At 54.0% G+C, this 18,850-nt stretch overlaps 2 protein-coding genes across 13 annotated transcripts in view; one reads left to right on the top strand and one right to left on the bottom strand.

Annotated features, from left to right (window-relative positions):
* The first annotated feature begins 44 nt into the window (after nucleotides 1-44).
* Nucleotides 45-12,590, top strand: RHOG (ras homolog family member G). 2 transcript variants are annotated; one of them, XM_059930926.1, is made up of 3 exons: nucleotides 45-319; nucleotides 679-731; nucleotides 11,354-12,590. In XM_059930926.1, the coding sequence occupies exon 3, from the start codon at nucleotides 11,422-11,424 to the stop codon at nucleotides 11,995-11,997; it is 576 nt and encodes a 191-aa protein (XP_059786909.1). In that variant the 5' UTR covers nucleotides 45-319; nucleotides 679-731; nucleotides 11,354-11,421; the 3' UTR covers nucleotides 11,998-12,590. The 2 variants fall into 2 exon arrangements, with proteins under 2 accessions (XP_059786909.1, XP_059786910.1); XM_059930927.1 differs by lacking the exon at nucleotides 679-731.
* Nucleotides 747-18,850, bottom strand: part of PGAP2 (post-GPI attachment to proteins 2) — a 32,869-nt gene continuing 14,765 nt past the window's right edge. For 4 of the 11 annotated variants that reach the window (XM_059930923.1, XM_059930924.1, XM_059930918.1 and 1 more), the window contains 4 exons: nucleotides 15,438-15,690; nucleotides 15,185-15,291; nucleotides 14,462-14,570; nucleotides 13,237-14,248 (listed from right to left, as the gene is read on the bottom strand). In XM_059930923.1, coding sequence (XP_059786906.1) covers nucleotides 14,118-14,248; nucleotides 14,462-14,570; nucleotides 15,185-15,291; nucleotides 15,438-15,690 — 600 coding nt within the window. In that variant the 3' untranslated portion in view covers nucleotides 13,237-14,117. Of the gene's footprint in view, nucleotides 1,383-5,010; nucleotides 5,136-5,562; nucleotides 5,618-13,236; nucleotides 14,249-14,461; nucleotides 14,571-15,184; nucleotides 15,292-15,437; nucleotides 15,691-18,850 lie in introns of those variants that run through there. The other 7 variants (XM_059930921.1, XM_059930917.1, XM_059930925.1 and 4 more) reach the window with 5 other exon arrangements.

The following is an 18,850-nucleotide window of genomic DNA, read 5'->3' as shown; positions in this document are numbered from 1 at the left end:
CCTGGCTCCGCCCCGCCCCCTCCCCAGAGCCCAGGCGCGCGGAGCCGCCGGGTGCGGAACGACGACACGACATCCTGTTTTTGGGGCCCGCGGCTCCGCCTGCGCCTCTGCTGATCTTGTCTTTCCCCGGGTGCTGACGCCAGCTCTCCTTCCCCCAGTCTCCGCACCCTTCCCAGGGGTCTGGGGCCTTCCCACTGCTGAATCACCACCACCCCGCACTCCCCCGGGGCTCGGGGCAGAGGTGGGGACTGCCCCAGCCGGACCTATTCTGGCCAACCCCCAGCCTGGGCCATCGCTCGATCCCTGGGCTTGACTGAAGGTACCAGGCCTAGGGGCGCCTGTTCACAGCATCTTACCGCGGGGGTTGGTGGGGGCGAGATACGGGGAGGGGGGACAAAAGCCAAGCGCCTAGGCTAGGGCCTCTGCTGGGGTGGAGGTGGCAAGAAGGGGACTGGGAGGACTGACCTTAAGGGCCTCAGAGGTAAAGGGCTGGGGTGGGGGAGCCCAGTACCCGGCCGGGGACCCACCCGGTGGGGGCGACCGGGGCGGGGGGGGAACCGGCCGGCGGACTTCCTTGTCGAGCCCCGCCCCGCCCCGCCCCCGCGCCCCGCCCCGCCCCGCCGGCCGGCCCGCCCCCCCCCACTTCCTCCGGCCTCCAGCTCTCACTTCCTTCTCCAGCCCCGAGCCGCTGCCGCCGCCCCCCAGCTCCCCCGCGGCGGGGAGGGCACCAGGTGAGGCCTGGCTCCGGCCGGCAGGCTGGGGGTCCGTGGGAGGGGAGCCCGGCCGGCCCCGGACTGGACGCGGCCGCAGGCCCGGGAAGTTTGGCTGCGGGAGGCCGCGGCGGGAGGTGCTCGGCTCGCTTCAAGTTGGGCGGGCGCGGCCGGCCGGGCGGGGCGGGGACGGGCCACTGCGAGCCGGCGGCGGTTCGGGGACGGTGGGTTCCTGTACCAAGGGCGGCGATAGCGGCCCCCGAGAGCCGCGAGGGACTCCTGGGGTCGGAGGGTCTCCCGCTCCGAGAGAAAAGTCTCTGAGTGGAAGTGCTTAGGGCTGGGAGATGGGACTCAGAGGTGGGGTGCCCCCAGGAGTTGCAGGGGGCTGTTACGAAGTGTGTTGAGAGGAAGGGGCCTCTGGGCTAGAGAAGGCGCGCTCTCTGCTTTGGCAGTTGTGACACTTGTGAGGTAGAGAGAGAGGCTGTCTGTTGCCTCTGAAGCTCGAGGCTGCGGAGAAAGAGCTCCTTCCCTGGAAGATTGAGGCCGGTCCAGACCCATAGCCGCAGCCTGCAACCTAAGGGTCCTCTGCGCTCAGGCGGAGGGTGGGGGAGCCCCCCGACCCCAGTCCTTCTCTCTTTATGTCTGTTTTTCTGAGGCCCAACTTCTCCATCCCTGGAACAGAGCAACAGGTATTTTAGTGAGCAGACATCGGCTGTGCCTAGCTGCCTGGTGCCTGGCTTTGTCTTTGCGGGGTAAACTGAGGAAGGAAGGGACCTGGTCTTGCCCTGTGACTAGAAGTGAAAGGACTCTTATTCAGAGGTACTGGTAGTCCTTGAGGAGATGGCATCAGGAGAGCAGGACCTGAGGAGAGCAGGACTGGTTTCAGGAGATGGAGAGAACAGGGCTTCTGGGAGGCAGCACGAGGCTCTAGCCTTGGAAGATGATCAGGAGCCATCTCCTGGTCTTCCCCCCGTCCCCTTTATTAGTCCCTGAATTCTCCATGTTCTCATTCTGTCTTCCTCCATTCCTTCTTCAGATTCCGTCAGACTTCAGACATGAACCCTCCGTCACCCTCTTCTTGCGTCCTCTTCAGTCCCTTTTCCCCCCCACAGTCATGCCTGGGCCCTGACCTCTCACCTACCCTGCTTCTCTGTCCACCTCGGTCCTCTCGCAGTGGCCTTCCCCCTCCCTTCCGTGCCCAGCTTCTGGCTCCTGCACACATATCCACCCTCTGTTTCTTCTATCTCCCCTCATTCCTCTGGATCCCTCTCTGTCTCCTTTCCTTTCTGCCACTTATCTCCAGCTTTGGGGAGCCTTTTCAGACCTCCCTAGTTCAGAGAGGCAGGCTGCAGCCTCCCCTTGATAGAGGTGATGAAAAGGCTGGAAAACCTCTGTATATGTGTATGTGCATGCAAGTGTCTTCATGTCCACATCTTTATCTTTTGGAGACAAAATAACTGCCCTCAGCCTTGTGAGGGCTCAGAGCAGGGGAAGCCAGCAGAATGAAGGGAACCTGCAGTGGGTGAGGTTGTGGTTAGGTAGGAGGAAGCAGTCTGTAGCAGTCAGGGTATCAGGGTAGAGTGACACAGGAATAGGACTGGTGAGAGAGGCCGTGGGAAATCAAAATCCCCCAGACCCTTGGGTGCTTGATCAAGAGGCTAGGCCTGGAGGCTGGGGGACAGCCTAAAGGTCCCTGACTCCAGTGCTCACTGGTTCCAGCACCACCTGGCGGGGACAATGGGACCAGGTCAGCTAGGTGTGATGGAAGGAAAGGGAGGAGTAAAGGCAGGATTCTGGAGGGAAGACTATAGCTGGTCTAACTTCAGTCTTAACTGTGGTACTTCCAGTTCAGGAAAAAAAGAAGGGTATGAGGCAAAGGTGTCTGCCCCCTCTTTCCTGCTGCCTTCCAAGGCCTGCCCAGGCCAGGTTCCCACGTGCCCAGGGCTGCATCAAGACCTCGGTGACCAGGAAGCTCTCTGGAGTTCTGCTCACCCCTCTGCCTTCACGCATCCTTAATATTCCCCCCTCACCTAGGACCCTATTCCCTCTCTTTCGGGAATTTCTTCCAAGGCTATCTGCAGTCCAGACTGGCTCTAAAAGCTCTTGCTGTTCCCATTCTAGAGCTCCTTCTTTAAGCCTTTGGGATGCATGCTGAGAGATCCTGCTTCTCTCTACCTCCACAAGTCTACTCTATTCATTTCTGTCCACTAGAAGAAAAGAGAAGTGGAGGGGAGCAAGTGCTATTTTTTATGGGATTCCCAAGCACAGCTAGATTTAAGGACTATCCCTGTTCCCCATTCTGTCCTCTTCCCTTCTCACCGTTGTCCCTCTCCCATGGATTGTCCCTTCCTCCACACTCCTGTCTCTGCTACTCTGATTCTGGGAGGTACAGGGGGGTTTGGCCCCAGCAGGAAATCCCAGGGACCTACATAAAAATCCCAGCTCAGGGAAGGATATGTATGCAAGGCACTTTCCCAGCATCAGGGCTCAGTAAAAAACCACCCAGGAGTCCTGACTCCCCACCTGCCAAACCAGTACTTATTTTAGATAACTGAGCAACCCGCAGGACTCTAAGGCTGAAGACAGGATGGATGAGACAGGGGTTCTCCCAGGCAAGATCTGGCCCCACTGGAGGTTTGAGCTAATTGCATGAAATTCACTGCTGGAAAAATATAACCAGGGTGGGAGGAATCTAAGTGGGGAAATATTTTGTGGGGGGATGGGGGTGGGGGATATGTGCCTGCTCTATCCCTCAAGGGAGGCTGCCCTTGAGGTCTTGGCTAAAGAAATATGGTCAAGGTCTTGACATGAACAGAAGTGGCTGATACAAGATTGTCACAGATCCTGGTTGAGAATACGGAGAGTTGTTTCTGGCAAAATGCTAAGGCAGATGAGGTGGCTGGTGTGAGCTTTTAGGGGGTAGTAAGCAAGAAGATTTGAGAGGTTGTGGCTGTAGCGAGACAGTTGGGAAGATATAAGAATGAGGGTAGCTGGGCAACTGGGAAGATGTGGTCCCAGACTGAAGACCTCTCTCCATACAGAGTATAGACCCATTAGTGGTGAGGCTTGTAGGGTTCTGTGAGGAGGGAAACCAAAGACAAAGCCTGGGCCGCCTCCCCAGAACAGATCGGTTTTCCTGTCCAGGGTCCAGCTTCCTCTTTTGTCCTCATGTCATGGGGGGAGGGCATCTCCCCAGGAGCTGAGCCTAGAGGAGGCTCTCCTCGGCTAGTTCAGGGTGGCTGTCTGTCCAGTAATGTCAGTTCTAAATCATGGATGCCCCAGCATGGGTTAGGCATGAGGCCCTGGAAGCAAAACGGGCTCAGACGCCAACCTGGCCCCTTTGGCCCATTTCCTGAAGGGATAAACCATGGTAGGGTCATCCTGAATGAGGTCAGAGAGATGGGCCCATTCCCAGGCTGGAGGTCAGGAGACCCAGGTCCTTGTCCTGGATTTGCTTGCAACCCTCTGTATAACCCTAGTCAGCTTTGTCTCTCTTGTGGCTCAGCTTCAAGATGAAGAAGTTGCCTATCAATACTTCCAAAGAGCATACAGAATACCGATAGCTCTGACTCTCTTTCCCTCAAGAGGCTACTCATAGCTGTGCCCCTGACTCTGGGCCCAGCCTTGAACAGGTCTAAGTATCTGCCTGGGACAAGTACTGTGGCCCCATTCCCCAAAGCACAAGAGAAGAGGGCAGAGAGTGTCAAGGATTTTGCCAGGGCGCAGCAATGTGGGGGGGTACCCGGTGCTCTGCTCCAGCTCTGCCCCAACTGACAGTGGAAAATAGATGCCGGAGTTTCCTCCCTGATGTTTTTTTCCCTTGTGGAAACCCCCTCAGATCTGGGGTGGGGTTGAAGGGACTGGGCAGCCCTGGGTCTCTCTGTGGGTATTTTCAGGTGGGGGAGGCAGGATTGGGAGGATGGCACTTCTGCACAGCCTCGTGTGAAATGAGCAAAGGCAAAGGAAGTGCCACTTCACGGGCCTTTCATGGGGCCCCAGGACTGCTGAGCTGCTGTTAGGTGGCGAGGAGGAAGGCAGGAGGAAGCAAGTGTTCAGCCTTCCTCTGTGCTGCCTGGTGGGGGAGGGGCAGCCTCCTTAGCTCCCCCAGCCAGAGCTGCCCGAACCTTGGGACTTACTGTGTGTGGAGCATCCCAGGTGCTGGGATACCGAGAGAAGAAGGAAGGGAACTGGGACTGAGTGAAAGGGTCCCAGCCTCCCACAGCCCTCCCAGCTATAGCTGTCTTGTTTCCCCCTCCTCTCCAGTCCCTAGTGGGTAAAGTCAACTCTCTCCGTCTCTTACCCTATCCGTGGAGTGCAGGATCCTCTGCAGGGGCTGAAGGGTGGAGAATGGCAAGAGGTGGAGAATTCTCCAGTGTGAATTTTTTTTTAAGGCTGGGAACTAGGCTGTCTTGGGTTCTGTCCCTGCTGATGGGAGAAGGGGAAGAAAAAGAGAGACTCAGCCCTTGGCCTGGTCCCAGCCCCACACTGACCTCATGTGTCCCCCAGCTTCCTCCTCCTAGCCCAGCTGCAGCCCCTTTGAGCCTCTTTGTACCATCTCTCCTCCACTCCTCCCTTCAAAACAAACAGACGGACTGGCAGAGCTTCTGCAGCTGTTTCTAACACTGACCATGACCATGACCCTGACCCTGGCCTCATCCTTGACCAATCCTGGTCTTCAGATATTCCCAATCCTTAGCCTCATCAGGACCACTTTTCCTACGCATCTTCCTCATCACCACTGGGCTAGAGCTATGCCTGCTCTACCCCTCTTACCCTTCCAGTTGAGGACAAGGCAATCTAGCATGTGTTCATTACTCTAAATTGTACTCCTCAGGGGGAGGAAGTTAGTTACCTTTGTCTGGTGTCTCCTGGGCATGGAGGCTCTTCCTTGTTCCCAGAATCAAAATCTGAATTGATGAGAGAGGAGATGTGTGTCAGTCTGCAGCTTTTGCTCAGCCCTCTGCTGGGCTTCTGGAAGTAAGCAGGACAGATTTCCCTCCTCATGAGGCATCCTGTTAAGTTCAGCACAGTGAACCATAATAACAGTGCTGGGGAAGGTAGGGCAGAAGAAGCGGTGGCTGTGGTGTCCTGGAGAAGCTGGGGTATGGAGCTGGGCCCTGAAGGACTGGGAGGCTGTGGGGTAGGGTGGGGGGTGCAGGAAGCAGAATTCCAGGAAGAGGAGCTCCCATGTGCAAAGACATGAAGGACAGATTGAGTTCATGCAGCTTTTTACTGACAGCCACTGTGTGCTGTGCTCAGCCTGGGGAGACAGATCAGCCAGGACCTTGCCCTCTAGGCCCTCCCAGTCTAGTGACAAGAGAGAAGATTCAGATCAGCTTCCACGTGACTAAGATAATGCACCTGTGAGAAAATGGGACCAGACCTTGGATGGGATAAGTCATTTGTGACTTGGGTGATTTACAAAACTTCCCTGAAGGAGGTGGCAATGGTGCTTGGCTCTGGAGGACCAATTGGGGGATCCTTTGAGGCAACTGGAGTCTTCTGAGCTGCTGGGTGGGGGGTTGAAGGAAGGAAATGGGGGAGAAATACTGGATTCCCACGGGGACAGTGAATATGGCTGCTTGATGTGTTTTGGGAAAGAGAATGTAGAGGCTGCTTGTAGAGAGGATCAGGGTGATGTGGCCAGAGCTTAGGATCAGAATACCCAGAGTGATGGATTATAGTCAGAATGAGTTTCAGGGAGGGCTGCAGAAGGGGATCCCCCATGTCAGGGAGGCAGATTAGAAGGCTGTAGTAAGTTCCCATTGCCTCCACACTCCCCCATCTCTTAGGGCCTATTCCTCCCCTCCTCCACTCCCAGTTGGGACACTTCCCCTGCTATTACGGCCACAGAGATCTGGCAATCAGGAGATCTGGCAATCAGGCAATCCGCTGCTTCCTTTTCCTCCCCCATTCTGGGCCTGCCTGGGCCACACCCCAAGACCAGGCCCCACTGGGTACAAGCTGGGCTCTGGGGACTACACTCAGACAGGGTGAGCCCCATGGGCTGTGCTCCCTGCGGGAGCCAGGTCCAGCTGCTACTGGGAGGAAAGATTTTCCTATCCCAGTCAAAGCTTTTGGCTGTCATTGCTGTGCAAAAAGATTCAGCATTGCAGTTTTGACTGGGGGGGTATCAGTCCAGTTCTGGGCTTCTGACCTGTCTATCCACATCTCAGTAACACAGACAGAAGCAAGCAGGTCAGAAGCTCTCTACTCAGCTTTTCTGTGGGGGAGTCGAGAAGCTCAAGCTTCAGTATTGGTTGGGGGCGGGGGGAACATCCACAAGCTAAGGAACTGATGTATGACTACTGGAGAAGGAGAGTCACACAGAGCCAAAGAAGTGTTTAAAGGGTGGCCATACTGTGGAAGTCCAAAGAAAGGAGAATTCAGTAGCCTCGTGGGACCATGAGACTTAAGCTAGGCCTTGAGTCAGGAAGATTTGAGAGGGGAGAAGGAATGGCAGCAGAGAGAAGGGCAAGAGTAAAAGTTCAGAGGCCAGAATGATCTGGCTTGTTTACATAGGACAATGTAGACCCCTCTGGAGCAGGGAACTCACATTGCCAAGTACCTGCTATATATATATACATTGTGCATTAACGCACTTCATCCGTATAACAACCTCATAAGGTTGGTACTATTACCTAGCTTATCGTGGGAGAACTAGGATTTAAACCCAGGTCTGTCTGACTCCAAAACCCCTGCCAGATTATGAAGAATTCTGAATGCCAAGATGAAGAACCAGGTATGATCTGAATTAAGCTGGGAATAGAAAGCCAGAACAAGTCATTGTAATATGGTTAATACTATACTAATCTGCAAATATTATTTATTTACTAAACAAAAGTTCTTTTCTTTAAAAAAAAAAAAGTGACTTGGTGAATAAGCCACAGTCGATCCCCAACCCCAGACAAGCCACTCTCCTTGTGTGGCCTCCTGCAGCATTGACCGTCCCTTTTTCCTACGTGGTACAGGCTAGACCCTACCTTTTAGCATGTGCCCTCCTTAAATGAGCTGTGGGAACTTACTTGACCCAGTTCAGGCCATAGGATTTCAGAGAAAAGAGTTGTCCTGGGAGAGAGGATAAGGGTCTGAACTAGACCTGAAGAGGGAGAATTGGGCTGCCGCCACCACTCAGACACCTGCATACTCAATGATTCCTGCCTCTTGGTATGAAAGACTTTTCTTTTGCCACCTTCTCTGTGCACCCCACTTCCGAATTTATAAAGCACATTCATTCCTGTGCCCAGGATCCTCACTGCTGTCCTTTGAGACAGGGAGGGCGAGTTTTATCATGCCTGTTGTACAGATGAAGAAACTGAGGTTCCAGGAAGGGAAGTGACTTACTTGCTTAAGGTCACAAAGTCAGCTGCTAAGGGGTAACTTGGAGGCTGTGTGACACATTGAGGAAAACATAGGACTTTGGATTGCAAAACTGGGGCCTGTGTTAAAAAACTGGCATCTGTGTTAGCTCCCGTGCTGACTAGCTGTGTGACATTGGGTTATTTTAACTGCTCTGGGTTTGTTTCCTCACCTGTAAATAGGAATAGTACCAATGAGTTGTTATAAGGATCAAAAAAAAATGTAATATGATCTATATTGTGATCTATAAAGGATTGTACCGTGTGAGGGCTTTTAATCAAGGGGCAGAGTGGGCAGGTGAACCCAGGAGGTCAGATTCAGATGCCGGCGCTCTTGGCCCTATACTATACTGCCTCTGCCCTGCTTGTTTCTGGACACTACCTCACTCGTGATCCTTTTCCGGTGTCAGTCCCTGTTCCCTTGCCAGCCCGGAAGCTTCCCTCTCCCTCCTTGCTCCTTTGAGGGCCGATTTACTGATTGCTGGTTGATAACCCCTCCCTAGAAAGCTGCCTGGAGCCAGCTGTACTTTTAGTCTCTTGGGCCTTGTGACTGCCGGCCAGAGTTCCCTCCTTGCCTTCCTGCCTGCACCAGCCCAATGCTGGGCTTGAGGGGGAAGAGTTCCCAGTCACACTGCCATGCCCACTCCCCTGCTTTGTGTGGAACTGAGGATTTACAGGCCTAGGAGTTGTGCTTTTGAGATGCTGGGGTCTCCTAGAAAATCCAGTGGACACAAGTAATGGCACCAACACCCGCCACCCCAAGATGCTGTCTCTTCTCCCCCAAGGAAGAAGCCATAGAATCCTGAGATGAATGTGCCCTGACTTGCCCGCATGTGCCGAGGTCTTACGCATTTGCTGACTGATCAGCCCTCCCACCCCCATCCCGTGCTCCTGGGGGCCTTTCCTATCCCCATCATCCTATCTCCTGCTCCCAGATTCCTTAATGTCTCATCTCATCCACTTAGTACCCTTGCACAGACTTTTTTCTCTCCAGTTCATGGATTGGGAAACTGAGTCTCAGAGAGGGTAAGTGCCTCATGCTTGGTTACAGTGAGTCAGCAGCAGAGCAGAGCTGGGGCTAGGACTTAGGTTAGTTCTCTTGACTCCCAATCCCAAATTCTCTACTGCCCTAGAGGGTCCTTATTTTCTTCCTGGATCCATACCCCAAGGCTCTCTATCCTCTCTCCTGAGGTTGAACACACACACTTATTCATGCAAATGAGATGAAAGTATTTTTAATGTGAACCAGAGAGGCAACCTCATAGAATGAACTCATTTCCCTCCCAGCTGGTCCCAGGGGAAGCTGGGGCCTGGGAGGGAGCTGGGACCAAGCCCTGGATCCTGTGCAGGTTCCACACCATGGAGTTCCTTTTCCACTTCCCAGTGGTGGATTCCCCCTCCCCCTCCCAATGTGATTTTTGAGGCTTTGGAACCAGTGGTTGAGAGGTCAGGCTGGGGGGTAAGGAGTTGTCAGACCAGGGTGCAGTCTTGCTGTGTATAAAGTGAAATGGAGAAAATGGGCCAGTGGTGAAGGTGCTTGGGTGGAGCGGGGGATACTTGAGAGATCTGGGTGTGTCTAAAACAGGACTGTCCCCTCCCAGGGAGCAGGGGCCTGGTCGTGAGAGAGCAGCAGGGAAAGGAAGTCACATACTAGCTAGAAAAAGTCCCCCATGGCTGAGAGGAAGTAGCCAATTAGAGGAGGACCCTTGCCACAGCAGTATAAATAATCACAGGGTTTCCGGAAGTTCTGTTCTTTTCCAGAACTCAGAAGAGCAGTTCCTCACCTGAAGGCCCTGTGAGCTGCCCAGGTGACCAGGGTGATGGCTGGAGCTAGAATTCCTCTGAAACTCACCCCACTGATAATTACAGCAGCTTATTTATTTGGCACTTCCTGTGTGCCACGCCTCATGCCAAACACTTTCTACATGTTAGCTCATTTCATACTCTGACCAACTCTAACCCAATAGGCAAGATTATCCCCATCTTACAGATGAGAAAATTTGAGGCTCAAGAAACTTAAATATGTTGCCCGAGATCATACATGACTAGTTGGTGGAGCTGTGATTAGAATCCCTGACCAGTCTGATTCCAGCATGTCTTCTCAGTGATAGTGCTTTAATGGCACTGTGTTCTCTACCCAAGAGTCTGGAAGCCCCTCAAGTTCTTCAGAGGCACAGCCCATGGTCTCAGGAAAGGGACAGAAGATTAAGGGGAAAATCAAGTTTTTGTCTTACTCTTCTGTTCATCCCTTTTGGCCGGGCTTGGAGGATCTGCCTCACCCTACCTTGAGAGAAGATGCAGACGTCTGGGAGCCACAGCCTCTGCCTCATTCATCATTACACACACAGATTCCAGACCAAATTCCAGCCCTGGCTCGATCTCCAGTGTTCTCCTACACTGAGTTGCCAGCCTGTGTATGTGTGGCCAGATAGGGTTTCCCATGCTTCCAAGAATGATGGGGTAAGCTCTCCCTCCTTTTCCCCATCCCCAGGGCACCCTGGATTGAGACAGGGCAACTGTCTAGAGAATTGTGCCCCTACTCAGCAGGTTTCTCATTGCACCTTTTGGTTTGCGTTCAGTAGCCAAGATGTCCGGTTTGGAGTTGAAGCATCAGTGCACTAGGAAGGGTGGGCCCTGAGTTGGGAGAGGCTCCGCCCATGGCTGCATCTCAGAGTGACCTGGGACAGCTGCCTTGTGCCAGAAGCCCTCTCCAGTCTACTCGGTGGGAGGGGTCCATATCTGAGAGAGGATCTGGTAGATCCCTACACATGCGCACTCTCCTTTTGTGTCTATACTTCCTGGAGGAAAAATAAAAGTAGCTAATACTTATTGAATGCTTATTATGACCAGGCACTGTTCTAAATGCTTTACATGAGTTAACTCATATAATCCTCACAACAACCCAATGAAGTAGGTATTATTTTATCCCCATTTTACAGATTAGAAAAATGAGACATAGAGAGGTTAAGTAATTTGTCCAGGGTCATACATCTAGGAGATAGCAGAACCAGATTTTGACCTTTATCAGTCTGGCATCAGAACGTATGTGCTTCACATAATATATTACACATTAGTGCCAGCCTCTTTATCCCTGAGCATCTTTGCATGGTCTCAGGGCCTCTCTCCCATTTCGTGTCTGTCTCTCTGAGGTCTGTCTTGATGGGATTGCAGGATGGTGTTCAGGTTAAAAGAACTGGAGCTGGTTTCCCTCTGTATGCCCCCATCCTTTCTTCCCAGTGCATAGAGTCCTCCCTAACCAAGAGTATCCCTCTCATCTGTCCATAGGTCACTGCATCCAGAGGGGCCCAGAAGAGGAAGGAGGCATAGCCTCCACCGCAGCAGCTGCACCCGCCATGCAGAGCATCAAGTGTGTGGTGGTAGGCGATGGGGCTGTGGGCAAGACGTGCCTGCTCATCTGCTACACAACCAACGCCTTTCCCAAGGAGTACATCCCCACAGTGTTCGACAATTATAGCGCCCAGAGTGCAGTTGACGGGCGCACGGTGAACCTGAACCTGTGGGACACAGCGGGCCAGGAGGAGTACGACCGCCTCCGCACACTCTCCTACCCTCAGACCAACGTGTTTGTCATCTGTTTCTCCATTGCCAGTCCGCCCTCTTATGAGAATGTGCGGCACAAGTGGCATCCAGAGGTGTGCCACCACTGCCCCGACGTGCCCATCCTCCTGGTGGGCACCAAGAAGGACCTGAGAGCCCAGCCTGACACCCTACGGCGCCTGAAGGAGCAGGGCCAGGCACCCATCACACCGCAGCAGGGCCAGGCGCTGGCCAAGCAGATCCACGCTGTGCGCTACCTCGAGTGCTCAGCCCTGCAGCAGGACGGCGTCAAGGAAGTGTTTGCTGAGGCTGTCCGGGCCGTGCTCAACCCCACGCCCGTCAAACGTGGGCGGTCCTGCGTCCTCTTGTGACCCTGGCACTCAGCTTGGAGGCTGCCCCTGCCCCGCCACCAGTTGTGCCTTTGTGCCTTGGCGCCTTGTCTGCCCCCAGCTGTGCCTTAAGGACTAATTCTGGCACCCCTTGCCAAGGGGGCTCCCCGAATGCCTTTTTCTCCTTAAGGAGGCCCACAGGGAAAGGGGCTTTGGGCCCTGCCCCACTCTGCTTGGGAACACCAGGTATGCTCAAGAGCTCACCCAGGCCAAGGTTGGACCCCTCCCCAAGAAGCCAACCCAGTGCCTCCTCCCAACTTTCCCCTACTGACCAGTTGATCCAGCTTTCCACACAGATGTTGCTGCCTATTGTGGTGCCTTCTCAGGTTAGGAGCTCTCAGCCATCCCTAACCTCTCCCTCGCTGCTCTTCAAATTGCCCCCCCAACCCCAAGATGCTCTCTCCCTTCCCCAGAGAAGGAGCCACAGACTCCTAAGAAGATGAATGTGCCCTAACCTACCCCCATGTGCCCAGGCCTTACGCATCCGCTGACTGACTCAGCCCCACCCCCACCCCCTCTGGGCTCCTGGGGGCCCCTCCTACCCCCATCAGCATCAATAAAACCTCCTGTCTCCAGTGGTGCTGGCTCCTCCCTGTGTGCTGGGCATGGGGGGTTGGGCCGGGCATGGACTAGGGCTCCCCAGAGACTGGGAGCCTTTTGTTTCCTGTAAGAGGGGACAGGGGACAATAGGCTTCATTGTGGTCCCCCCACCCCCCAATTTCCCTAACAAAGCTCTGGGCTCCCTTGGAGGGGCCAGTCTTGTTCTGGGGCCCAGCCACATATTCTGTAGTAGACGGGATGCAAAGCATGAGGAAAAACTTCCTGATCTAGGACTCAGAAAGGGAGAGGTTGAGAGCCATCAGCCTGCAGGTAGGTGCTCTCACAGTCATGCATCTGAGAGCTGTCCCCTTATATGCTCAAGGGGACAAATCTTTACTGACAGAGTTGGGGCTGGAACTCAGGCCATCGCCTCAACCCAAGACTCTCCCAGGTAGCCCAGCTTCCAGACCTGGAGTCATTACAGGGATAACTCAGTCACTCCTGCTCGTCAAATCAAGGCTTGGACCAGCCTTAGGAGACTCCAGGCCTAGGGGGGTGGGGGGGAATGCCACATGGAATCATACCCTACCATGGACTTATTCCCTCCATCCTGGAGCCTGTGCCTCCCCTCAGTTCCATTAAAGAGACAAGACCCCGAACAAGCAAGCCTAGCCCAGACTGTTCGCAAAAAAAAAAAAAATTTATTTTCCTTTGAAATAAGATGTACAACCAAAAGAGCACAGGGCCTGAGGCAGTAGGGAGGATGCGGGGGACACCAGAGAGCCCATTTTGGGGTAGGAATCTGTGCCTCTCTCCCCTCTACCTGGCACCTTTTGCCAAGGAGGAAGAGTCTAAACCAGAGATTCCAGAAGGGAAAGGAAATACATGCTGTGCCAGTGCTTTTTCTGTATCCTTTGGGTACAGAACACCACCTCCACAGGGAGAAGCACAGACTGGCAGAGCCCTCGGAAATCATATAGCCTCCCACCCCTCACCCCCATCATCCACACGGACACAAGGAGGCTCAGAGAGGGAAGGTCACACACCAATCAGAGGTGAAGTCAGGACTGGGACACCTGGGCAAACTCAGCAGGGGACTGTGGTCACAGGCCTAAATGTGCAGAGTAGATCATTAGACACATGAGTCAAGTGAATGACCCCATGGGGAGAAATGGCTGTGGTTTTCTGGTAGCAGCCACTGCTCAGTGGTCCCTGACCTCAGCGAGAGGTGGCTATGTAAAGGCCAAGAAGCAGATGGTGGTTATGAACCTCAGGACTTTTTTTAGCACCAGATGGTGGAGCTCTCCTGCCAGCTCAGCTTCTTGGGGCTTCTCAGGTACGGGTGGTGCTGCTTGAAGGAGCCTGTGCCTTCACGTGGGGTGGGGGAAAGGAGAAGCCAGTAGGGCTGGGTAAAGCCTTGTCCTGTGCCCTTCGTCCCTTCTTCCCCTCTAACCCAGCTTCAGTAGGGCTCAGAGAGGACGCAGGGGGTGAGGGAAGGCCAGAGTGGTATCTTGTTCCTAGTTTCTGGGCAGTGGGCCCCCTCCCCAGCAGGAGAGAAGGGTTTAGAACCGTTTTTCCTCAGGCTGGGCGGTAATGAGCAGGTCCTTGTTCCCGAAGTCCCACCAGGCCGTCATGTGGAACGCCATGTTGGTTAGGACAACAGTATACTCCAGGATGGCAAAAATGGTGTATACTGTGGTAAGGACACAAGGAACAGGGCGTGATAAGCCTCCTTCACTACCCCCCAGGGGCCTCTTGATAGATCACCACCACTGCATCACTACGCAAAGAACACAATGGCAGGCAGTCCCCAAGACCACAGCCACTGCCATATTGCACATTACAGAAAACATCACAACTGTCCCATAGCCACTGTGACCACCTACGGATCCTCGCCTGGCCTCACCTCCAGCCTCACAATACATGTTGTGCCGAAAGTACGCAGCCAGCGCCGTGAAGAAGGAGACGAAGTTGATGATGAAGAGCCGCTGTTTCCAGTTGTAGGACTTGCGATCCTAGGGGATGGGCTGTCTGATCACTCTGCAGTTTGTTAGATATGTGCGGACAGCCTCCCCTCTTGGCCCCAACTCATAAGAGCTGAGTCTTACCTCCTTTGGTCGTGGAAGGGGGCAGAGGCAGGGGCAGCAGGAATGATGGGCATTTCATACCCCTGCACTTGGTGTAATGAGGCCAAGGCACAGTGGGGTCCCTGTCCCTCCCATTTCAGGGGGACAGAGTATGAAAGTTACTTGGAGTTACCCACCAACCCAACACCTCCAGATGCTGTGGGGAAAAGAAAAGTATGGGGGGCGGGGGGCAGGGCCGGGGGGAGGCACCAGAGTTATTACAGACCACAGACCCCTGACGCAGTGTTCCTGCTGCAGCCTGGGTGCTGCCCCTCATTCTACTCCCACTTGGAGGCACCACCTCTTCTATTCTCCATTTTCCCATGCTACCCAAACACAGCCCCAGATTCTGATCAATCACCCTCCACTTGTCCCCAAGCCCAGCCCCAGCCCCAGTTCGCAAAAAAATTCCATTTCCCACCTCACCGTTACCCGCATCCTGAGGACGAGTGTCCTTGATTTTCCTCTGGGCCACCTGGAGCCCCACTAGGCGTAGACCGTACCTCTTGACTTACTGTGTGCTTCTTGGTCAGCCGCCAGAGAATGCAGGTGAGGAGCATGTGACTGAGGGATGAGGCGATGAACACAATGAAAGCATTTTCATGGATGGCTGCAGGGAGACAGGAGGGTTGGGAGCATGCACCGCAGGGAGCACCCAAAGCCCTGCGCCATAAGGTCGGGGGGCGGGGGTGGGGGGCAGGGACATCCCCTCCCGGAACCCTTCCCCGCTCCTCCTTCCCTTGTCTGGGCACCCACTGAAGTCCTCGGAAGAGGAGACATAGGTGAGCACTAGCAGCGCAAGGTTCTCCACGATGTTGAGGCCGAAATTGAGGCGGCAAAGCTGGCGGTAGCCGGGACACGGGGAGGCACAGCTGAGGTAGTGGTTCCAGTAGGCGAAGGCCACCAAGAAGCGGGGTGCTGAGTGTAGGCCAATGCAGAAGCGCCATACGTAGCGCTGGGGCACCTCTCCGCCGATGGCCGAGCTCACTGACGGCAGGTAATTGGGCACCTAGAGAGTTGTGAACCATCTTGGCACCGGCCCCCTGCCGGCCCCACCCACCCTGAGATCTTTCTCTCTGTGTAATCACCTTGACACTCAGAAGGCTCTGCTCCAGTCCCCTCCCTCCAGGATGTCCTCCTTCAGAGCCCCAGAGCTCTCCAGGGAGACCTCCCCTTCCAGGTTCTGGGCCCCCAGTATGCCTGGTTCTCATTCCCTAGCCAGCCTGGGGTTTGTGCTGGGGCACAGTGGGACCGCCTCCGTCTCCCTCCAGGTGGCTGGGAAAGCTATAGGCAGGTTCAGACGCTCTCTGAGCCCACAGCACAGGGCTGTGACCTGGATAAGGTCCTGTGGGAGGGTCTATGAGCCCAGCAACCCAGATTCAGTCCCGAGGACAGAAACGAGTCGCAGAGCATCTGAGCTTCCTCGGCACAGCGCTGGATTCACCGCCCAGCTGAGCTGTTCCTGACTGCTCCCAGCCTCACTTGTTCTTCTGGTCAGGCGTACCAAGGTAGTAGAGGGTGCTGTGAGATCCTAGGGGAGCTGGGCCAGAAGATACCTTCACTCTGGTCATGTTTAAGAAAACAGGTGCTCCTAACCTGGGGTAGTCTAAGAAAATGACCCTGTTCTTATGCATCTCTCTCATCCGTCTTCCTCAAAGGCTGGAATTCCCTCATTCCTTAAGGAACTGGAGTGTCATTCTTTAAAGCTGAGGAAGGAGGAGATAATATCACACAGCTGCAAGGACTGGTGTGTTGCTTATTTTGGAGGGTGAGAGAATGGGGGATGGATGAACAGTAGTTTCGATGGGAACAGGAAGGCCAGGAATAGGAAGAGGATCTCTTAGACTCGGGGGCCTAGAGCAGTATGTCTCAAACTTTAATATGCATACGAGTCACCTGGAATTGTGTGGGAATGCAGAAGGTCTGGAATCTGAGAATCTGCATTTCTAAAAGATTCCATGACTGCGGAAGCTACCAGTCTGTTGCCCACACTTTCCGTGGACTTTTTCAGACCTTCAACAGGAGCCAGAGCAGTGCCAGAGCCCAGAAACCCAGAGAGGGAATGACCCTGCTGTGACTATGGCAGGACAAGTCTTCAGAGATGGAGTTCTGGAAGACCCCTTCCTTTCTCCCAGTGGGGATGCTGAATGGGTCTCCAGAGTGGCTGGGAAGGCAGGCAATGTTAGAGGCAGCTCACAGGGCAGGGGCGGGCCTGGGACAGGACCAGCCAGGGCCTTCACGAGCCTTCACAGAAATGGAGATGGATTCCCCCCAGCACTGTCAGAGGAAGCTAAGTGCAGAGCTCTCAGAGAGAGGGTGATGCTATCAAGGCCATGGCTTGAGATACCATAGCTTGAGACCAGGCTCAGATATTCACTCTGAGTAATCAGTGAAGGGCAACATGGAGGCTTTGGAGCCACACAAACCTGGGTCTACATCCCAGCTCTGCCTTTATTAGCTGGCTGACCTTGAGCAAGTCACTTCACCTCTCTGAGTTTTGATTTCCTCATTGGCAAAATAGGGATGACATCACCTACCTTGCAGGGGATGGTAAATACTAAATATAATGTATGCAAGGCATCTGCAGTGTCTGGCACACAGTGAGTACAAGCGAGGGCTTTTAGAAGGCAAACTTTCCTGAAAAGCCTGCAAATTGGCTGTGATCTATGTGACTACTGAACATGGGAAGGCCGACTTATGAGTGAAAGGTGGGAATCATATCTTGACTGGACACTTCTGAGACCTCCAAGCCTCCTTACTTGACTTTTCTGCCTCTCTGGGTAGATCCCCTGAGTAGGGTTAGTGGGAGTGTTGCCTCCATTTCCTAGAATATTCATTCTGAAAACTCCTGCCCCAATCTCAGCTACTTTAAGGGGAACAGTACCAACATCTAAGGCTTGGCTGGGAGAGCCCAGAGTATTCAAGGGCCCAGAGCCCTGACTGATGCTGGGAAAGAGGAAAAGGGTAGAGATGGCACGGAGTTAGGGGGATGCCTCAGGAGGAGGAGGATTAGAGCCCTGTGGCTGCTCGTCCCATCCTCACAAGCTCCTCTCAAATGAAGGGTGGGGGCAGGATTCTAAGAGCAGGGATTGCCTCCCTCATCACACACACACACACACACACACACACACACACACACACGCTTAATCAGGTATAGATACTCATACACACCCCCGCCATTCCGAGTACACAAGTTCCCCACTCACCAACTATGCCAACAACAAGCAGCATGAGGAGCTATCAGAGCCCAGGTACACAGCTCACCGCAAACCTCCCCAAAAGCCCAGAGCTAAGGGTACTGAGAAATGCGAACATAAGCTCTTTCTCCAAGAATAGGAACTCTTTGGCCTGGAAGACATGGCTCAGTGGATCTATGGTAGGGCAGTAGATCAGAAATTCACATGGTATAAAGGGAGAGGGTCCAAAAACTTCCTTATCATAGAACCTCATGTTTCACCATTAGAGGTTCATTCCTCTGGCCTCAGATAAAAGTCCCCTGAAATTATGGATGACTTTTCTTTATACCTTACCACCCTTCCCCCTCCCCACCAACTGGACAAAAACTCCCATTCCTGTCAATCCTACTTGCTACTCTTCTCTGGACTCCATCCCCTCTTCTCTAACCTCATAGTCCCCCATCTTAGCTCTGGAATCCCCTGTACCATGAGCTATTGCACTAGCTTCCTCACTGGTCTCCCTCCTCTTGCCCCCTGCCCTTGAATCTGTTCTCCACTCAGGAGCCAGAATGGTCTTCTAAAGCTCAAATCTGATCGTGTCCCTTCCCTGCTTAAAATCTTTCCAAAGCTCCCCATTGCCCTCTGGATAAAATCAAAAGTTGTCCGCCTAGCACTCACAAAGGTCCTTCTTCACCCCACAGCAACAATTCCCCCGCCTCCAGGAAGGAAATCTCCAACATCCAAGCCGGTTTAAGTGCTTCTCCTGGGCCCAGCATCCCTGTGCTCCCTTTTATCACGGAAGGGATCTCATCTCACAGTGTTGTGACTGTCTGTGCCTAGGTCTGTCTCTTGGAGGAATAAGATGCTAAGGGCAAGTCCATGTTCAATTCCATGCCCCTGACACAGAACCTCCACCCCTGGGCCCTCAAGAAAGGCTTGATGGACTGCTCTTGGAGGCAGGAACTCCTTCTCGGTTTCTAGCTGGCAAAGCTC

The sequence above is a fragment of the Balaenoptera ricei genome, chromosome 8 (assembly GCF_028023285.1).
Source record: "Balaenoptera ricei isolate mBalRic1 chromosome 8, mBalRic1.hap2, whole genome shotgun sequence".
Classification (NCBI taxonomy): Eukaryota; Metazoa; Chordata; class Mammalia; order Artiodactyla; family Balaenopteridae; genus Balaenoptera; species Balaenoptera ricei.
The sequence above is the reverse complement of the archived record's forward strand: the minus strand, read 5'-3'. Positions and strand labels throughout refer to the sequence as shown.

Bases quoted from the DNA above. Each gene is read 5' to 3' on its own strand.
- RHOG (XM_059930927.1), top strand. From the start codon at position 11,422: ATGCAGAGCATCAAGTGTGTGGTGGTAGGCGATGGGGCTGTGGGCAAG.